Below are 16601 nucleotides of genomic sequence, written 5' to 3' on the forward strand. Positions count from 1 at the left end.
AGTGTTACAGCCCCTCACACACTCCAGTTCTCAGGCTGCAGCTGGTTTGAAAGCGAAAGTAAACAGGCTTCTCTGCTGGCTGTGGCACCAGGGGAGTTGAACAGTTCTGGCTCTGCTAGTTTCTTTTCTATCTCTTGGCGCTTTTTTGGTGGACAAACCACAGCACATGTGCACTGTGACTCGTGACTGGAGTCTAGTTCTGCTAGCACACATAGCCTACTGTGTACAGACAGTTTCAAACTGTATTTTACATTAAAAAGCAAACAAAATAAATGGACAAGAGAAAAATAAATCTCAATTTGGTCAGTATTGTCATTTGGACAAGCAAAGCCATTACTTTAAGTTGCAGGCAAGAAAGACAAGTCTGTCCACTGTCTCTGGTAGGGGTGTAAAGGTACACGTATCCGTACCGAACCGAACAAGTTTCAGTGTGTACCGTACCGTACTCAATATCGGTTTTATCTTGTGACAAAGTTTCAGAGTTCAATCTTGCTCTGTTTTTTGAGAAAATGGTGTAAAGAATTGCAGTAACTCCAAAATCACCGTTAGTCAAAGAACTTTAAAGCCATTTCTCTCAGTTTCACTGTTTGCGTGGTCACTGCACGGTTAGCTTCCGCAGGGAAGTATATAGGCTATGTGTCAGTTAGATCCACCACACATGGACCTTTTCCGAACTGATAAAACGTCATCATCATAAAGTATTGTCGCACGCGTGCGTTTCTTTCTGCAAGTCTTGTATATCACTACTGAAAGCACCCATCTTGCACCCCTACATTTCCAGCTGCTCTTTGTGTCCGTCACATCATCAGGCACTCGGGGCCTGCTTTCAGCCAGGTGTCCCCTGCGACCCACACTCGGGGTCCCCATTCAGCGCAGACAATGGCCCCTGTCCTCTAAACGCATTATCACTATTCTGCATCTGTGTATTTTTTCAGCTGCTATAATTTAATGAAATGCAAGGGATCCGTGGCTCAGCGCTCTGATTCTGAGAACTATACGAGAATCGGATGACTCCTTAAAATTAACAAAAATTAAAAAAGAGATAATAAATCAACATGGAAGTTTAAGAAGACACTCATCTAAAGTTGGTCTGCCATGATGACACTTTGATTTCTTTGAAATCTTGATTTCAAAACTGATTTTGATCAATATCAAATCTTTATGAATGGATTTTACATAGATTTTTAAAGCAAAGTTAAAGATGCACATCATTTAAGATTTTGATAGTTTGGGTGGTGGTCGTGTCAAAATATGATCATCTACAATATTATAGTTGACTCTATTTGGTTCTTCCAGTGCAAAGTGCAGTGATTGTGCACTATTTGAGTACTTTCTCTTGTAATACAAGTGTCATGGTGCTTTTTCATTGAAAAGGATATATTTTTATCAAATTTTATTCCAATTATTTTGCTGCAAGGGATGTTTTTTTAGATAAACTTAAGAAATATTCGGTATACTATACACCCAGCCCTAATTTGAAGTGAGGTCCATGTAAACCCAACCCCACACACACAACTTCATGGAATAAAACGCATAATTTAGTGGTTGAGTGAGTCTATCTACATGGTCCTCATTCGACACGGTCCAGCAATGGCCCTTGTTGACTCGAACACTAAATGTTTATTCTACAAACCTGTGTGTGGTTGAGTCCACACAGTCCTCATTTCAAATAAACTAAAAATCTTAGTTAGTGCATCTTTAAACTTCATGTAACAAGGCTTCTTCTACAGAAACAGCACCAGCTTCCCTATATGTTTAGTAGAAGAAGGATTGTTATTGACGCAGTTTCGCTCTGACACTGCTCTCAGATTTATGACTGGTGATGGCTATGGTTCCCCCCACTGTGTCCTCTATGATAAGGCGCCGGGTTGCTCTTCTCTGGCAGAGAGGTATAATGGTCATCATTGGTGTTTGTTTATCTATGAGGCCATTATCGGAAAGCTACCGCTTTATTGCAATGATGCCAGAGGCAGATTGTAACTTTGGGCCCTATCTGAGCCGCTCAAATGACTGGCTTACAGCTTAAGGTCCCTGAGCGTGTTCTGAACTTGCAACGTCAGCCTTTTGTTGTAGTGCACCAACTTCTTGGAAATATCTTCAAGACATACTGAAAATCGATTCTCTTACAAGCTATGGGCAGTTTAAGGCCCTGATCTCAAACCTCCCTGCTTCATTATGGAACTGTTTTAACAGATTTTCTTAAAGGATTCTGCTTATATCTTATTGTTTTTATTATGCTTTTATTGTTGCCTCATTTTATTTGTATTATATTTTATTATTATTGCCTATTGTAATCTCTGCAACATTTAGAATGAGAGCCCACCCCCTCAATGTATTTACTTTTATTATTTATTTTTAAGAATTGAAGGTTCAATGAATTAATAAATACCATTATTATACAGACTGTGTAAAATTACTTTGGAGACTAATGTTTTCGGAGGGCAGTAAAATAATATAGCCTTTTATAAGTGCTGTACGTGGTATTTTCTATAAAAATAAGTGTTAAATAGCTCTACATTCCGACAGCCATCACTGATATAGTGTCTGGTCAGTAACATGGGTCTCTCAGTCCCTCCGCTCTGCAGTAAACAGGAAATACATTTTCTGGTATGGTATGGTATCCCATTCCCACTTGATCCAATCAGGAGAGAGAACCCTAGATATTCTTACTTATTTCAAGAAATCTTGCAGAGACAAATGTGCTAGCAGATTATTTGACTTACTTCAAAGAGTTCTCTCTCCTGACTGGATAAAGTGGGAACGAGATACCAGACAATGTATTTCCTGTTTACTGCAGAGCAGAGGGATTGGGAGACCCATGTTGGAATGTACAGTAGAGCTATTATGTCAACAAGCAACTTATTTTAACAAACACAATACCACTTACAGCTCCTTTAAGGGCTCAGAAATATCTTCTTAACTCCCTGAACCCATGTTACCTTTCTATTTCCAGTCGGTAAGCTTAAGGTCAGCCTATTCTCTGACCAAGGCCCAATCCCAATTCCCTTTCCTTGGCCCTACCCCTCGTTCTGGAGTGCCCTCGTCTGGGTAGTGGCCCTTCAAAACCAAGCTACAAGGGCCTTTGTTTTGAAATCTTTACCTAGGAAATGGGACACTCCTAGTTTCATCGGTCGGTAGTAAAATATAGTAAATAATGATAATATTTCTGTAGTGACAACAAGTATGTTTCGGCTTAGGCTATTTGTTTTTTTGCAGGGCCTAGAAACGTTACATATAATAATGATAAGCTTACGTATTTATTGCATATATTAAACACAGCACTTTATTTACAGCATATACATTTTTTAATTTGAACTGAAATGTAGTGGAACTGAAATCTTTGCAGCACTGTGCGTCTGGAGAGAAAAGGTCACACAATTCAGTTCAAAATGAACCCAGAGTGATAAACGTTACTGCTCGGTTGAGTAGTTTCGTCGTATTTGATCGTTAAACTGACATAACCATCGTGTCCACCGTCAAAAGATACTTAAAACATAAATTGTCTCTTGATTTGGAGCAGTGGAAATAGTCATCATCATCTTTGTGTATTTCCTCAAAGGGAAACCGAAACCGTTCTACCCACCCGTCTGGAGTCGGCATCTGAAAACACTCCAGTTGGAGGGCTACGTGACCACTTCCTCTTCTAGACCCACAAAAGAATCGGGGACACCCTACACTACGCGGCCACACGCAAAGCAGAGGGGTAGAGCCAAGTGGTAGGGCCAAGGCGGGGGGGTATTGGGATTGGCCTGTAACTACCATTCAACATTTTAATTATTATTCAAATTTTAATTTAACTCCCACCTGGCTAAAAGCTGGGACCGAGCTGGGACTCACCAGTGGCTCCCGATGGATCTTTAAAGAAAGACTGAGCTTTAAAAACCACTATTGTAACAAACATCTATGCGACTTGTACAGTAAACCACCTTACTCCTCATCACACATTCATCCCCTACCACTGACTAATTCCATGGAGAGAGAGAGAGAAAAACCTTGCCCAATGTCCATGTCTTAATTTGTAATTAATGCTGTCTGTGACTCTTAGCGCAAGGCTTTGTTGATAGCCTTAGCTTGGTCACGATTTGTCTGATGAAGGGCAGGTGCTGCTGGAAACGTTACACTAGTGCTGAGTGCCATGAGTAAGTGCAGATTGGAGCTAGGGCCGGGCGATAAAAACGATAACGATAATTATCTAAATATACTAATAAAAATATAGATAATTATCGATATCGAACGATATGAAAATCTTTATCGTGACATATCGTGATAAAATTGTTGGTCATATCGCCCAGCCCTAATTGGAGCCCTGCAGTGTCCAAGCTGTTTATTTATTTGTGTTTTTTTAGTGGACTGCGTGTTCTACTCGTTTCAGGGCCGTTCTTTCCTCTTTGTCCTTGGTCTTCGCCGCTTCTCTCCGTAGCCTTCGCTCCGGGAATTCCACATTCCATGTGTTGCTTGCTTGTGGTTAGTAAGGGAGATGGATTCTGCAACTCTTGGAGGCCAATGGATGCCCTAAAAATATGTTCTTTATTCATATAATTAGAACCGACGCATTTCAGCAACGTGCGTTCATCATCTCTGAAGAACGTTATTTTTAGAACATCCACCAAGAGTTGCTGAATTTGTTTCCCTCACTCACTGGTTGTTCCCGGTTCATGCACCGTGGTTGATAGATGAAGCTGCAAGGGATGGGTACCGAATTCGGTACTTTTGAGGTACCGAACCAAAACACGTCGGTACTACAGAGTATCGATTCAAGTGAGATACCAAAAAAAAATTTAAATAAAAAAGAAATATATATATATATTCTTTTACATTTTTTTTTTTTTTTTTTTTACCTTTTTTATTTTCATGTCAACGTTCACACGCACAATATATGCTTACCTAGGATTTGACTTGATTCAACAACAAAGCAGTCGGAGCAATGGCAAGCCGAAAACTGTTCGAAATTGTAGTTATTTGAAGTTTGGATATTTTTTTTTCATGACTGAGGTAGGTAAATAAAATTTCTTGAGACTAAAGTACAGAAAAAAGGTACCGTTGGGTACCGGTATCGATTCACAGGTGTCAAATGTGAAAGGTACCCATCCCTTTTGTTCGTTTGTGGTTAGTAACATCATTCCACTTTAGGCTATTACCTCCGCAACCATGATCCCTCACAGAGTCAAATAATTGTACTCCCTTTTCTTTTGTTTACACTATTTGGAGATGACTGAGCTATGAGCAAACGGGCTTCACCAAACGGTAGCCTCTTCTTGTGCGCAACAAGTGGCACGTTGTTACTGTTATGAAGGAAGGCCCCCGAGCTTGAGAGTTACTGGGCGCCGTAGTCGGTGCCAACAAGCCTGGCTGCGTCTATCCTATCTACCTGACTCTCTAATAATGTTAATAGGGCTAAGTGGATTAGCCAAAGCCAAGCCTCTCCCCCTGCCACAAATGACCGCGATGCAGCGCGGCGACGGTAGATCAAACTCTCCGCGGCGGTCGCAGATGAAGGAGCTCTTATAGGAACCGACGTTCTCGAAATGGACGTTTCCACCCTTCTTGTGAGTGCCTCGCTTTGTTCTGCGACCCTTCCGTGTTGAAAATAGGCCCTTGTTGCTGTTCTCACTCTTCTTTGGTGTGTTTGTGTTTTGTGTGTGTCGTTCAGGGCAGGGTCCTGTCCTGTGGGATGGATGACGGCCAAGAGCAGGACCAGTACGAAGAGCGCCTGAGGGAAGTGTTTCACAGTTTCGACGCCAGCGCCTCGGGGTCTCTGAGCCCGGAGGAGCTGTCGGACCTCTGCCAGTCCCTGCAGCTCGGGGACGCCACCCCCGCTCTCCTCCACCGCCTGCTGCTGGACCAGGACCACCTCACCGGCAGGGTAAGCCCTATAGGGGTGGGGAATCGCCAGAGACCTCACGATACGATACTATCGCGATACGTGCGTCACGATACGATAGTATCGCGATACTAAATACACCACAAAAAAATATATAAAATGAAAAGAATTAAATCTTTTTTTAATTTTTTTATCAAATTTAATTTATTACCTTTTTTCAACTGCAAAGTAAAACTTTGTCAACATGTTTTATCTAATAAAATAAAGATCAATCTGTTCATCTCACTTCAATCATTTTTATTGCAGAACATGGTATTTTCTCAAGCAGACAGATGTCAACACTGTAATCTGTGTTGCATGTACCTGACAAACTGAACTGTTTGTATTACAGTCATATTCCAACTTAACTGAATGCACGTGTGTGTGTGTGTGTGTGTGGACTACTGTACTATTACAGGTATTGAAATGAACAATGCAACTTCCTTATACATTTTTTTTTTAATTTTTTTTACTGAATAATTAAATATCGATACTTGGCGTTGGCGTCCCTGTATCGATACAGTATCGCCACGCAAAGTATCGCAATACTACTACTTATCGATTTTTTTCCCCCACCCCTAGTAAGCCCCCGGCTCTGCAACCCTCAGGGGGGTAACTCACCTGAAAATCGATCGTTTTCATTTCAAACCTTTATTTAGGTTTCCCTCATTTACAGTCACGTTGAGTGTACATACAGAGTTAGGCCAAAAAAAGACATATAAAAGCATAACAATAAGACGAGTAAGGATAACGATCAATTAAAAAAATCACTTGTTTGACAAAGGTTGGAGATCAAGGTCTTAAACTGCAACAGAGGGGAGAATCTCTATAGCTTTATGGGCCGTTCAGCTTGAACCGACAAATTTAACAATAACAAAAAGTTGCTCTCTGTTTATTACCCTGTTGCCATTTTCCCCGTTTGATACTAGAGTCACCAGTGGCTTCGTTAAATCTCTCTCGTTCGCACAGCGCCTGCAGGCTCCTCTCTCTCTCCTCTTGAATGATTTGGCAGCGCTGGCCAGCGGTCCGGTCCTTTGTGTGCCTCCAGGTCTTTGTTAGCCTCGTCTTGTTGAGGAGAGAAATCGTGCCCCGTGCGTCCCCTCATCATCATCCCAGGTGTCTGTTGTCAGGACAACCAAGCCAGCTAATCATCACCATTCACAACTTAAGTGCGTTGGTTTTTGAGGGTGCTCCGCGTAGAAACGTCCCCCCACTCGCAAAGCCACGAGGATGGTTTTAGCTTTCGAGGTTCATTGGATTAGATTCAAATGTATTGTTGTCATCATACAACACAAGTACAGTACAATGAGGCATCCAACCAGAGTGCAAATGTAACCGTAAAGTACAACGGCAATATATACAATGTACAGGATATGAAACTGGGTAAAAAATATATACAAATTAGTATGGCTGACCCCGATTAGTCGAATAGTCGATCTTTTCTTTTTTATCATTCTTTCCAAAAGCAAAGAGGCCTAGAAGCGTGGCTAGCGCTAATGGTGCGCATACCAGAGGCTAACTGCCTAAGAAACGGGCACAGAGGCACTGAAAGAGGATTTCACCCATCTAATGAACACACCAGACTAGACAAATATCAAGATGTATCCATCAGTGGACCAATTGCATGCTTTCGCAGAGGACAAGAAGCCTTCAGTCGACTCCTTCAGACATTAAGCACCCCCCACAGCCCAAATGGAATGATAAAAAAATATATATTTTAATTATTATAATTTTTTTTTTTGCATTTGGGGGGGTAGTCGAATATCCGTCGACTATCGGCAAATTTCAGGCAATACATTTTATTTTTATTACTGGGTGTAGTGCTAATCAGATGTATGATCAGAGTTGTAGTATTAATATGTGCAGTGATACAGGTGTAAAGACAGTATTGTAGTAAGTCATACCGTCCAGCAAGTAACTAGTAATAGTAGGATATATACAGTATAGTATCTACAGATATGTAAAAGGACTATGTCAGGTAAATACGGACAGGTGTGGATGGGTATATGTGGTGAGAATAAATATATATGTACTGTATATACAGCATTATTGTACATGCTATCATACAGAGCTAAGGGTTATTTGCAGGTGTATAAGTAGCTCTGTACCTCTGCTGAGTCTTTTGTAATGTGTAGCCCATGCATCCTCTCTTCTCTTCAATAGAAACATGGACTCAAAGTCAAAATTGATTACCTTGCATCGGAGAGTTTTTTTTCAATTATCTTTTTGTTGATTTCTTTACAGTAATAAAAGAAATAATTTTATATTTTTTTTATCCACTTTTTCTCCCATTTTCTATATTTTCTCCCATCCCAATTTCGTATCATCCAATTCAACCCTCCCCTGTCACGAACGCTGTTTCTTGCCTCCCACAAGCCGGCTGCAATGTGGACTAAGTCATACATAGCACAAGTCCCCTCCGGTACTTGAGGTAACAGCAGTCGCATCTTTTCACCTGCGCAGCTCGATCTCTCAGTGGCGAGGAGTAACGCGTGGGAGGCTCACGCTGCCCCCGACACTTCCTGATTCTACTGCGCAGGCGCACCAACCGACCTGTAGGAGTCGCTGTCCACAACGCCCGATCCCCACCCATCAGTTTCCCTCCCCGTAATACGGCCAAATTGTATTAGTACGGACGACCAGCTAAACTGAAAGCAAATGTGGAGCGCTGGGCTCGAACAGGCAAGCCCAGCGTCTCCAGATTTCGTGGCGAGCGCCTTGCCCACTACGCCACGTAGCCGCCCAAGAAATATTTTTTTTTATAAATGAATCAAATAAAACATCTATGGAGGAGAGGCTGGCTGGCTATTGTCTCTAATTTGGCCTCCACAGGGGGAGATGATTTTGATTTGATTTATTAGACGATTGTAACAATACACGTCAAGGATAAAACACAATAAAGTCAGACTTGTTTCCATTGTGGTCCTTGGTCTGGCACAAACATGACAGGTATAGTATCACAAAGAACAGACATAGGTACGTGGGAAATCATCTTAAGAACTAAACAATTTGCATTGCATAAAAAAAAATATATATATATATCTACCAGAGATAAAAATACAATATGCTATACATTTTCTAATAGCCAGATTTTTACCTTTTTCTTAAAAAACAATGGCGACTGCTGATGCTCTTACTGGTCAAGGGAAGTTCAAAGCTCCACTGTACTTAAAGGACCATTTACCCATGTTACCCAAGACATCTAAACGGATGCGGGAGGGGGGGGGGGGGGACGACGACATGTTAGCAGAGAGGCAGCGATCTGATGAGCTTGTCTGTCCATCGCGTCCAACAAAAAGTCAAACAGGAAACCCCCCCCTCGGCCGGCAGCAGCCGCGAGCCTCATCGGAACACAAAGGAAATCTCCATATTCAGGCTGAGCAGCTGTTGCTTCCTGAGGAGTGTGACCTCCCCTCTTCCCTCCCAAATACCCCTCCTCCAGACGGCCAGGGACCTCCAGCCTCCACCCAGCGTCCAGGGGGATTGCATCAAATCTCAGGAATTTCATTAGCCGTCCTTTTTTTCATCTCGGTAATGCTTTGCTGTTTTGCTGGCATACCAGACATAGCCCGCTGTATTAGAATTATGTAGGCGTAATCCACTGATGCATGTATCCTGAAAGACTATATGGCACTTGAATGATCTTTTGTTGTTGTTGTTGTTGTTTTTTTTGTTGTCGTTGTTACAGGTTGACTTTGACCAGTTCAAGCATGCACTGATTCTGGTTTTGTCATCGACTGTTGAAACACCCCAAGCAGAGGAGGAGACTTTGCCTAAACCTGGTAAGGTTTTTATTGTTTTATTGTTTTATTGTGGATCCCCATTAGTCTACACCACAGTGTACTCTTCCTGGGGTCCAAACATAAAAAATACAAACGCACACAAAAAAAGTAAAAGGTTTCATCATGTGTTGAATAATCAACCTTTATTTAAACTCGAGGGACACTGAGGTTTCCCTCGTTTACAGTGCCGCTGAGTTTACAATTAAAAGCGATAGAACAACACAAACATAAAAACAAGTAATCTGCACCATAAAATCATGTTAAAATAACATGGAAACGGGAAACGAGAAACGGGAAAAGCAGACTAAAAGCATTTACAGAATGACATATAATGGTTATTAATGAAAGCTATAAACTGTCCAATTTATATCAAACTTTAAAGTGCAGTGATGGGCGTTCCAAGAGTACAGAGCACGGAAAGAGAAAGCGGTTGTTCCTAAATTAGAACAAGCTCGGGAACCTTAAGCACAAGCACGTCATTTGAGCGAGTTTGAATAGAATCCTGAATGCGACGCAAAATACAAGTGTATAATATAGTATAGAACCACGCCTGCCGTGTCAATCTTAGACCTGAATTACGGAGCAGGAACATTGGATCACGTGGGATCATTAACGTCCAGGACTCATGCGGAGAGCAACTTTATTGTTATTGGACTTTTGGGAGGTGTCGTCCATTCAGAGAGTCACCCCAAGCAGAGGAGGTGATTGTGCAAGCCGAATTAGTGGAACAGCCACCGTGCTGACTCAGCCGTAAATCTAAACACTGAGGCAATGAGCCAAAAGTGCTGACACATGGGAACATGGCCTGGTTGACTGCAACGGCTGTTGCACTGTCACGGTTGTGCCACTGTCGCTTGTTTAAGTTAAGTTAAGTTGAACCTTTATTAATCCCCTTGGAGGAAATTCATTCTCTGCCTTTGACCCAGCCTAACTATTTATTTATGAGTGGTTCAGCCACACAGTGTGGCGCCCTGGGATCAACTCCTATATTGTAATGCCAGTACCTTGGTCAAAGGACCAACTCCAGTTGTAATGCCAGTACCTTAGTCAAGGGACCAACTCCAGTTGTAATGCCAGTACCTTGGTCAAAGGACCAACTCCAGTTGTAATGCCAGTACCTTGGTCAAAGGACGAACTCCAGTTGTAATGCCAGTACCTTGGTCAAAGGACCAACTCCAGTTGTAATGCCAGTACCTTGGTCAAAGGACCAACTCCAGTTGTAATGCCAGTACCTTGGTCAAAGGACCAACTCCAGTTGTAATGCCAGTACCTTGGTCAAAGGACGAACTCCAGTTGTAATGCCAGTACCTTGGTCAAAGGACGAACTCCAGTTGTAATGCCAGTACCTTGGTCAAAGGACCAACTCCAGTTGTAATGCCAGTACCTTGGTCAAGGGACCAACTCCAGTTGTAATGCCAGTACCTTGGTCAAGGGACCAACTCCAGTTGTAATGCCAGTACCTTGGTCAAAGGACCAACTCTAGTTGTAATGCCAGTACCTTGGTCAAAGGACCAACTCTAGTTGTAATGCCAGTACCTTGGTCAAAGGACCAACTCCAGTTGTAATGCCAGTACCTTGGTCAAGGGACCAACTCCAGTTGTAATGCCAGTACCTTGGTCAAGGGACCAACTCCAGTTGTAATGCCAGTACCTTGGTCAAGGGACCAACTCCAGCTGTAATACCAGTACCTTGGTCAAGAGACTAACTCCAGTACCTTGGTCAAGAGACTAACTCCAGTACCTTGGTCAAGAGACCAACTCTAGCTGTAATACCAGTACCTTGGTCAAGAGACTAACTCCAGTACCTTGGTCAAGAGACTAACTCCAGTACCTTGGTCAAGAGACCAACTCTAGCTGTAATACCAGTACCTTGGTCAAGAGACCAACTCTAGCTGTAATACCAGTACCTTGGTCAAGAGACCAACTCTAGCTGTAATGCCAGTACCTTGGTCAAGAGACCAACTCTAGCTGTAATGCCAGTACCTTGGTCAAAGGACCAACTCCAGTTGTAATACCAGTACCTTGGTCAAGAGACCAACTCTAGCTGTAATGCCAGTACCTTGGTCAAGGGACCAACTCAGCAGGAAACTTATCATGCGAGTACTTTTGTACTGAGTGGGTAAACACACGAGCAGCCTGGTCTTATCTTTATCTCGTCCTGTTTCTCTCAACAACTAGAGAGAGAAGCCATCTTGAAATAGTAGACACTGTAGGTAGGAAGACAAGGCACAACACCAATTTATTAATACTACTATTCTAAAACCATAGGTGAAGTTTGGGTCTGTCAACCTGGATCAGGCCGAATCGCTCGGGTTAAAAACATAACATTTATTAATATTACTATTCTTTTTTGATTCACTTTTTCTCCCATTTTTCTATATTTTCTCCCATCCCAATTTCGTATCATCCAATTCAACCCTCTCCTGTCACGAACGCTGTTTCTTGCCTCCCACAAGCCGGCTGCAATGTGGACTAAGTCATACATAGCACAAGTCCCCTCCGGTACTTGAGGTAACAGCAGTCGCATCTTTTCACCTGCGCAGCTCGATCTCTCAGTGTCGAGGAGTAACGCGTGGGAGGCTCACGCTGCCCCCGACACTTCCTGATTCTACTGCGCAGGCGCACCAACCGACTTGTAGGAGTCGCTTGTTCACAACGTTCGATCCCCACCCTTCAGTTTTCCCTCCCCGTAATACGGCCAATGTGTATTACTGCGGACGACCAGCTAAACTGAAAACAATGTGGAGAGCTGGATTCGAACACGCGAATCCTAGCGTCTCCACACTGGTGGCGAGTGCCTTGCCCACTACACCACCTAGCCGCCCTTAATATTACTATTCTAAAAACAAGTGTTATTTAAGTGTTATTTAACTTCCTGAGTCCTTCCATTAGTCCCCGTCACGAGACGAGCGGGGTGACTGTGTTGACGTTGAGACGACACAGAGAAGCAGGAGTGTAAATAAGGGTGTGAGATTAAAGCTTCGGTACACACAGGCAAAACAGACACTCTGGGTAAAACAAGGCCAAGAAACGCAACTTCTTCCATAGGGGCTTTTTGGGAAGGTTGAAAATCAGCTTCTCTGTTGTTTTTTTCCCCCCATTTGGGATTTTTGCAGAGTGTAGGAATACTTTCCGACCTAGAATATGACTAAAACCTGTACAAGTTGCGTACATACCGTACTGCATTGTCAACATTTTGGTCACATCATTGCATACATTGTTGAATATAAGTCACATAATGGTAAATGGTGCATTTTATTATAGCGCCTTTATCCAAAGCTTTCCAATTTTGTTCCTCACGTTCACCCATTCACACACCGACGGTGGAGGCAACCGCACAAGGTGCCAACCTGCTCATCGGGAGCAATTGGGGGTTAAGTGTCTTGCTCAAGGACACTAGGACACGCTGCCTGGGAGGAGCGGGAATTGAACCGGGAACCTTCTGATCATTGCATTGGATTGAACCGATGATGAGCCTACGGTCTGCCTCTGAAACACCGTTAACCTCTATAGTTCTCCAGGTTATTTTTAGCTCAACAAAAGGGAACTTGTCGCCACAAATAGGTCTCTGTTGTGAACTGTCGGGCCTTGTTGCCGTCAACAATATAATAATAAACTTTATTTGTATAGCACCTTAAGCTTAGCATTGTATTTTATTCTTATTACTTTTTATCATGTCTATTCTATTTTATTATTTGTACTTTTTCACAATCGAGGTGGGCATGGCCACCTTCATTTCACTACATGTCTTGTGTATGTATGTGACTAGTGATGCACCGATGTGAAAATTGTGGCAGATACTGATAACCGATATTAATATTGCTGTTCTGGCCGATACCGATATTTACCGATGTCGATATCTCTGTATAGAAAACACATTTTTTATGATAATCAAATAAAGAGCTATTTTCCAAAACGCATATTTCTTTACTTTTGTAACTTATTTTCAGAAATTACTGATATTTTGAAACTATTTAAGGCCAAAACATGTATATATTGGCCGATATTATATCAGCGGCCGATATATCGTGCATCACTATATGTGACAAATAAAAATCTTGAATTGCAGCTCAAACTGCTTCACAGCAGCAAAAAAAAAATACAAAATTGGCATAAAATTAGCACAATTTACTAAAAACAGACATAAAATAAGTATAAAATAGACGGCAGCAAAACGGACACAAGGCATAGAACATCAAATCACACAGTCTTTCATATTAGGATCCAACATCCAAATAGGCCTCTTTTGTTTTTTTACGGTTTGATTATCACCAATACACATCTGTAGCTTCAGTGATTTATGATCACATGGACTTCCTTCTCATCCCTTTACATTTAATCTTCCGCAGATTCGCCCGAGATCCAACCGAAGTTCGTGAAAGGTAGCAAACGTTACGGGCGGCGCTCCACGCCGGAGTTCATAGAGCCCGTTCCGGAATTCTTCGCGGTCAGCGCCGCCGAGCCCGCCGAGGAGGGGGGCGACGCGGGCGCGGAGGAGGAGGAGGAGGAGGAGGGGGACACCGGTGATTCGGCCGTGCCGAGGAAGCGCGAGGTAAGGCTCCGAGCTTTTGCCGGTACCACGCTGTGAGTCCAGAGACGCAGGCTCGCTCTTCCCGTCTCTGTCCTTGTCCTCTGTCTCCCCCCCCACACTGTCCTTGCATGTTCCGTATTTCTGAGCAGCCACAGACTGGTAGCAAGCAACAGTGTTTATTCTTAGCTAATCAGCTTAGCGGCATGCCCCAGCAAATCTTAAAATGTAGTGTCTACGCCTCCCTACACATGTTTCACAAGGGCTCCCTACACATGTTTCACAAGGGCTCCCTACACATGTTTCACAAGGGCTCCCTACACATGTTTCACAAGGGCTCCCTACACATGTTTCACAAGGGCTCCCTACACATGTTTCACAAGGGCTCCCTACACATGTTTCACAAGGGCTCCCTACACATGTTTCACAAGGGCTCCCTACACATGTTTCACAAGGGCTCCCTACACATGTTTCACAAGGGCTCCCTACACATGTTTCACAAGGGCTCCCTACACATGTTCCACAAGGGCTCCCTACACATGTTTCACAAGGGCTCCCTACACATGTTTCACAAGGGCTCCCTACACATGTTTCACAAGGGCTCCCTACACATGTTTCACAAGGGCTCCCTACACATGTTTCACAAGGGCTCCCTACACATGTTTCACAAGGGCTCCCTACACATGTTCCACAAGGGCTCCCTACACATGTTTCACAAGGGCTCCCTACACATGTTTCACAAGGGCTCCCTACACATGTTTCACAAGGGCTCCCTACACATGTTTCACAAGGGCTCCCTACACATGTTTCACAAGGGCTCCCTACACATGTTTCACAAGGGCTCCCTACACATGTTTCACAAGGGCTCCCTACACATGTTTCACAAGGGCTCCCTACACATGTTCCACAAGGGCTCCCTACACATGTTTCACAAGGGCTCCCTACACATGTTTCACAAGGGCTCCCTACACATGTTTCACAAGGGCTCCCTACACATGTTCCACAAGGGCTCCCTACACATGTTTCACAAGGGCTCCCTACACATGTTTCACAAGGGCTCCCTACACATGTTTCACAAGGGCTCCCTACACATGTTTCACAAGGGCTCCCTACACATGTTTCACAAGGGCTCCCTACACATGTTTCACAAGGGCTCCCTACACATGTTTCACAAGGGCTCCCTACACATGTTTCACAAGGGCTCTTATTGCACATTAGGGCCACCCCTGGAGGACCCCCGGTACACATTAGGGCCACCCCTGGAGGGTCCCTGGACCCCTGGTACACATTAGGGCCACCACCCCTGGAGGGTCCCTGGACCCCTGGTACACATTAGGGCCACCACCCCTGGAGGGTCCCTGGACCCCTGGTACACATTAGGGCCACCCCTGGAGGGTCCCTGGACCCCTGGTACACATTAGGGCCACCCCTGGAGGGTCCCTGGACCCCTGGTACACATTAGGGCCACCACCCCTGGAGGGTCCCCGGACCCCCGGTACACATTAGGGCCACCCCTGGAGGGTCCCCGGACCCCCGGTACACATTAGGGCCACCCCTGGAGGGTCCCTGGACCCCCGGTACACATTAGGGCCACCCCTGGAGGGTCCCTGGACCCCCGGTACACATTAGGGCCACCCCTGGAGGGTCCCTGGACCCCCGGTACACATTAGGGCCACCCCTGGAGGGTCCCTGGACCCCCGGTACACATTAGGGCCACCCCTGGAGGGTCCCTGGTCCCCCGGTACACATTAGGGCCACCCCTGGAGGGTCCCCGGACCCCTGGTTGAGAAACACTGTTTCCGGATTTAATTGCTGCTACTTAGTGTTGTACTCGGTTGCGTAAAGTAATTAAAATGCATGGCGCAAATAACGGCATCAGTGGGAACTGATTTAAGTCGTTAATGCACATTGTAGCGGGTGACACTGCTGTTTTAAATTCAGAAGAATGGGACTCTGTGAACTTTGCACCTTGTGTGTGTGTGTGTGTGTGTGTGTGTGTGTGAGTGTGTGAGTGTGTGAGTGTGTGAGTGTGTGAGTGTGTGAGTGTGTGAGTGTGTGAGTGTGTGAGTGTGTGAGTGTGTGAGTGTGTGAGTGTGTGAGTGTGTGAGTGAGTGAGTGAGTGAGTGAGTGAGTGAGTGAGTGAGTGAGTGAGAGAAATATACATGTACATCTCCATGCCCAGGCAGGCCGGAGAGCACGGGGCAGACCAGGTAGTAGAGTTAGTTCGTTTTCAACAACACAACCCCTCTTGTAGGGCTGGGCGATATGGCCAAAAATGATATAACGATATGATAATGTTATCATATGACTCGATATTGTTATAAGTATAAAATTTTAAAACAACAGATGTATGTTTATTTTGCAGCTATTCTTTGTCGTTGCCGCCATCTTTAGTGTTACAGCCCCTCACACTCCAGTTCTCAGGCTGCAGC

The 16601-nt window shown here is 44.1% G+C and overlaps 1 protein-coding gene across 1 annotated transcript in view; it reads left to right on the forward strand.

Annotated features, from left to right (window-relative positions):
• nin (ninein (GSK3B interacting protein)) overlaps positions 1 to 16601 on the forward strand; it is an 81491-nt gene that overhangs the window by 4243 nt on the left and 60647 nt on the right. The window contains exons 2-4 of the mRNA XM_084311087.1: positions 5651 to 5863; positions 9549 to 9642; positions 13991 to 14193. Coding sequence (XP_084167213.1) covers positions 5672 to 5863; positions 9549 to 9642; positions 13991 to 14193 — 489 coding nt within the window. The 5' untranslated portion in view covers positions 5651 to 5671. The remainder of the gene's footprint in view (positions 1 to 5650; positions 5864 to 9548; positions 9643 to 13990; positions 14194 to 16601) is intronic.

The sequence above is a fragment of the Notolepis coatsorum genome, assembly GCF_963971535.1.
Source record: "Notolepis coatsorum genome assembly, chromosome: 3".
Lineage (NCBI taxonomy): Eukaryota > Metazoa > Chordata > Actinopteri > Aulopiformes > Paralepididae > Notolepis > Notolepis coatsorum.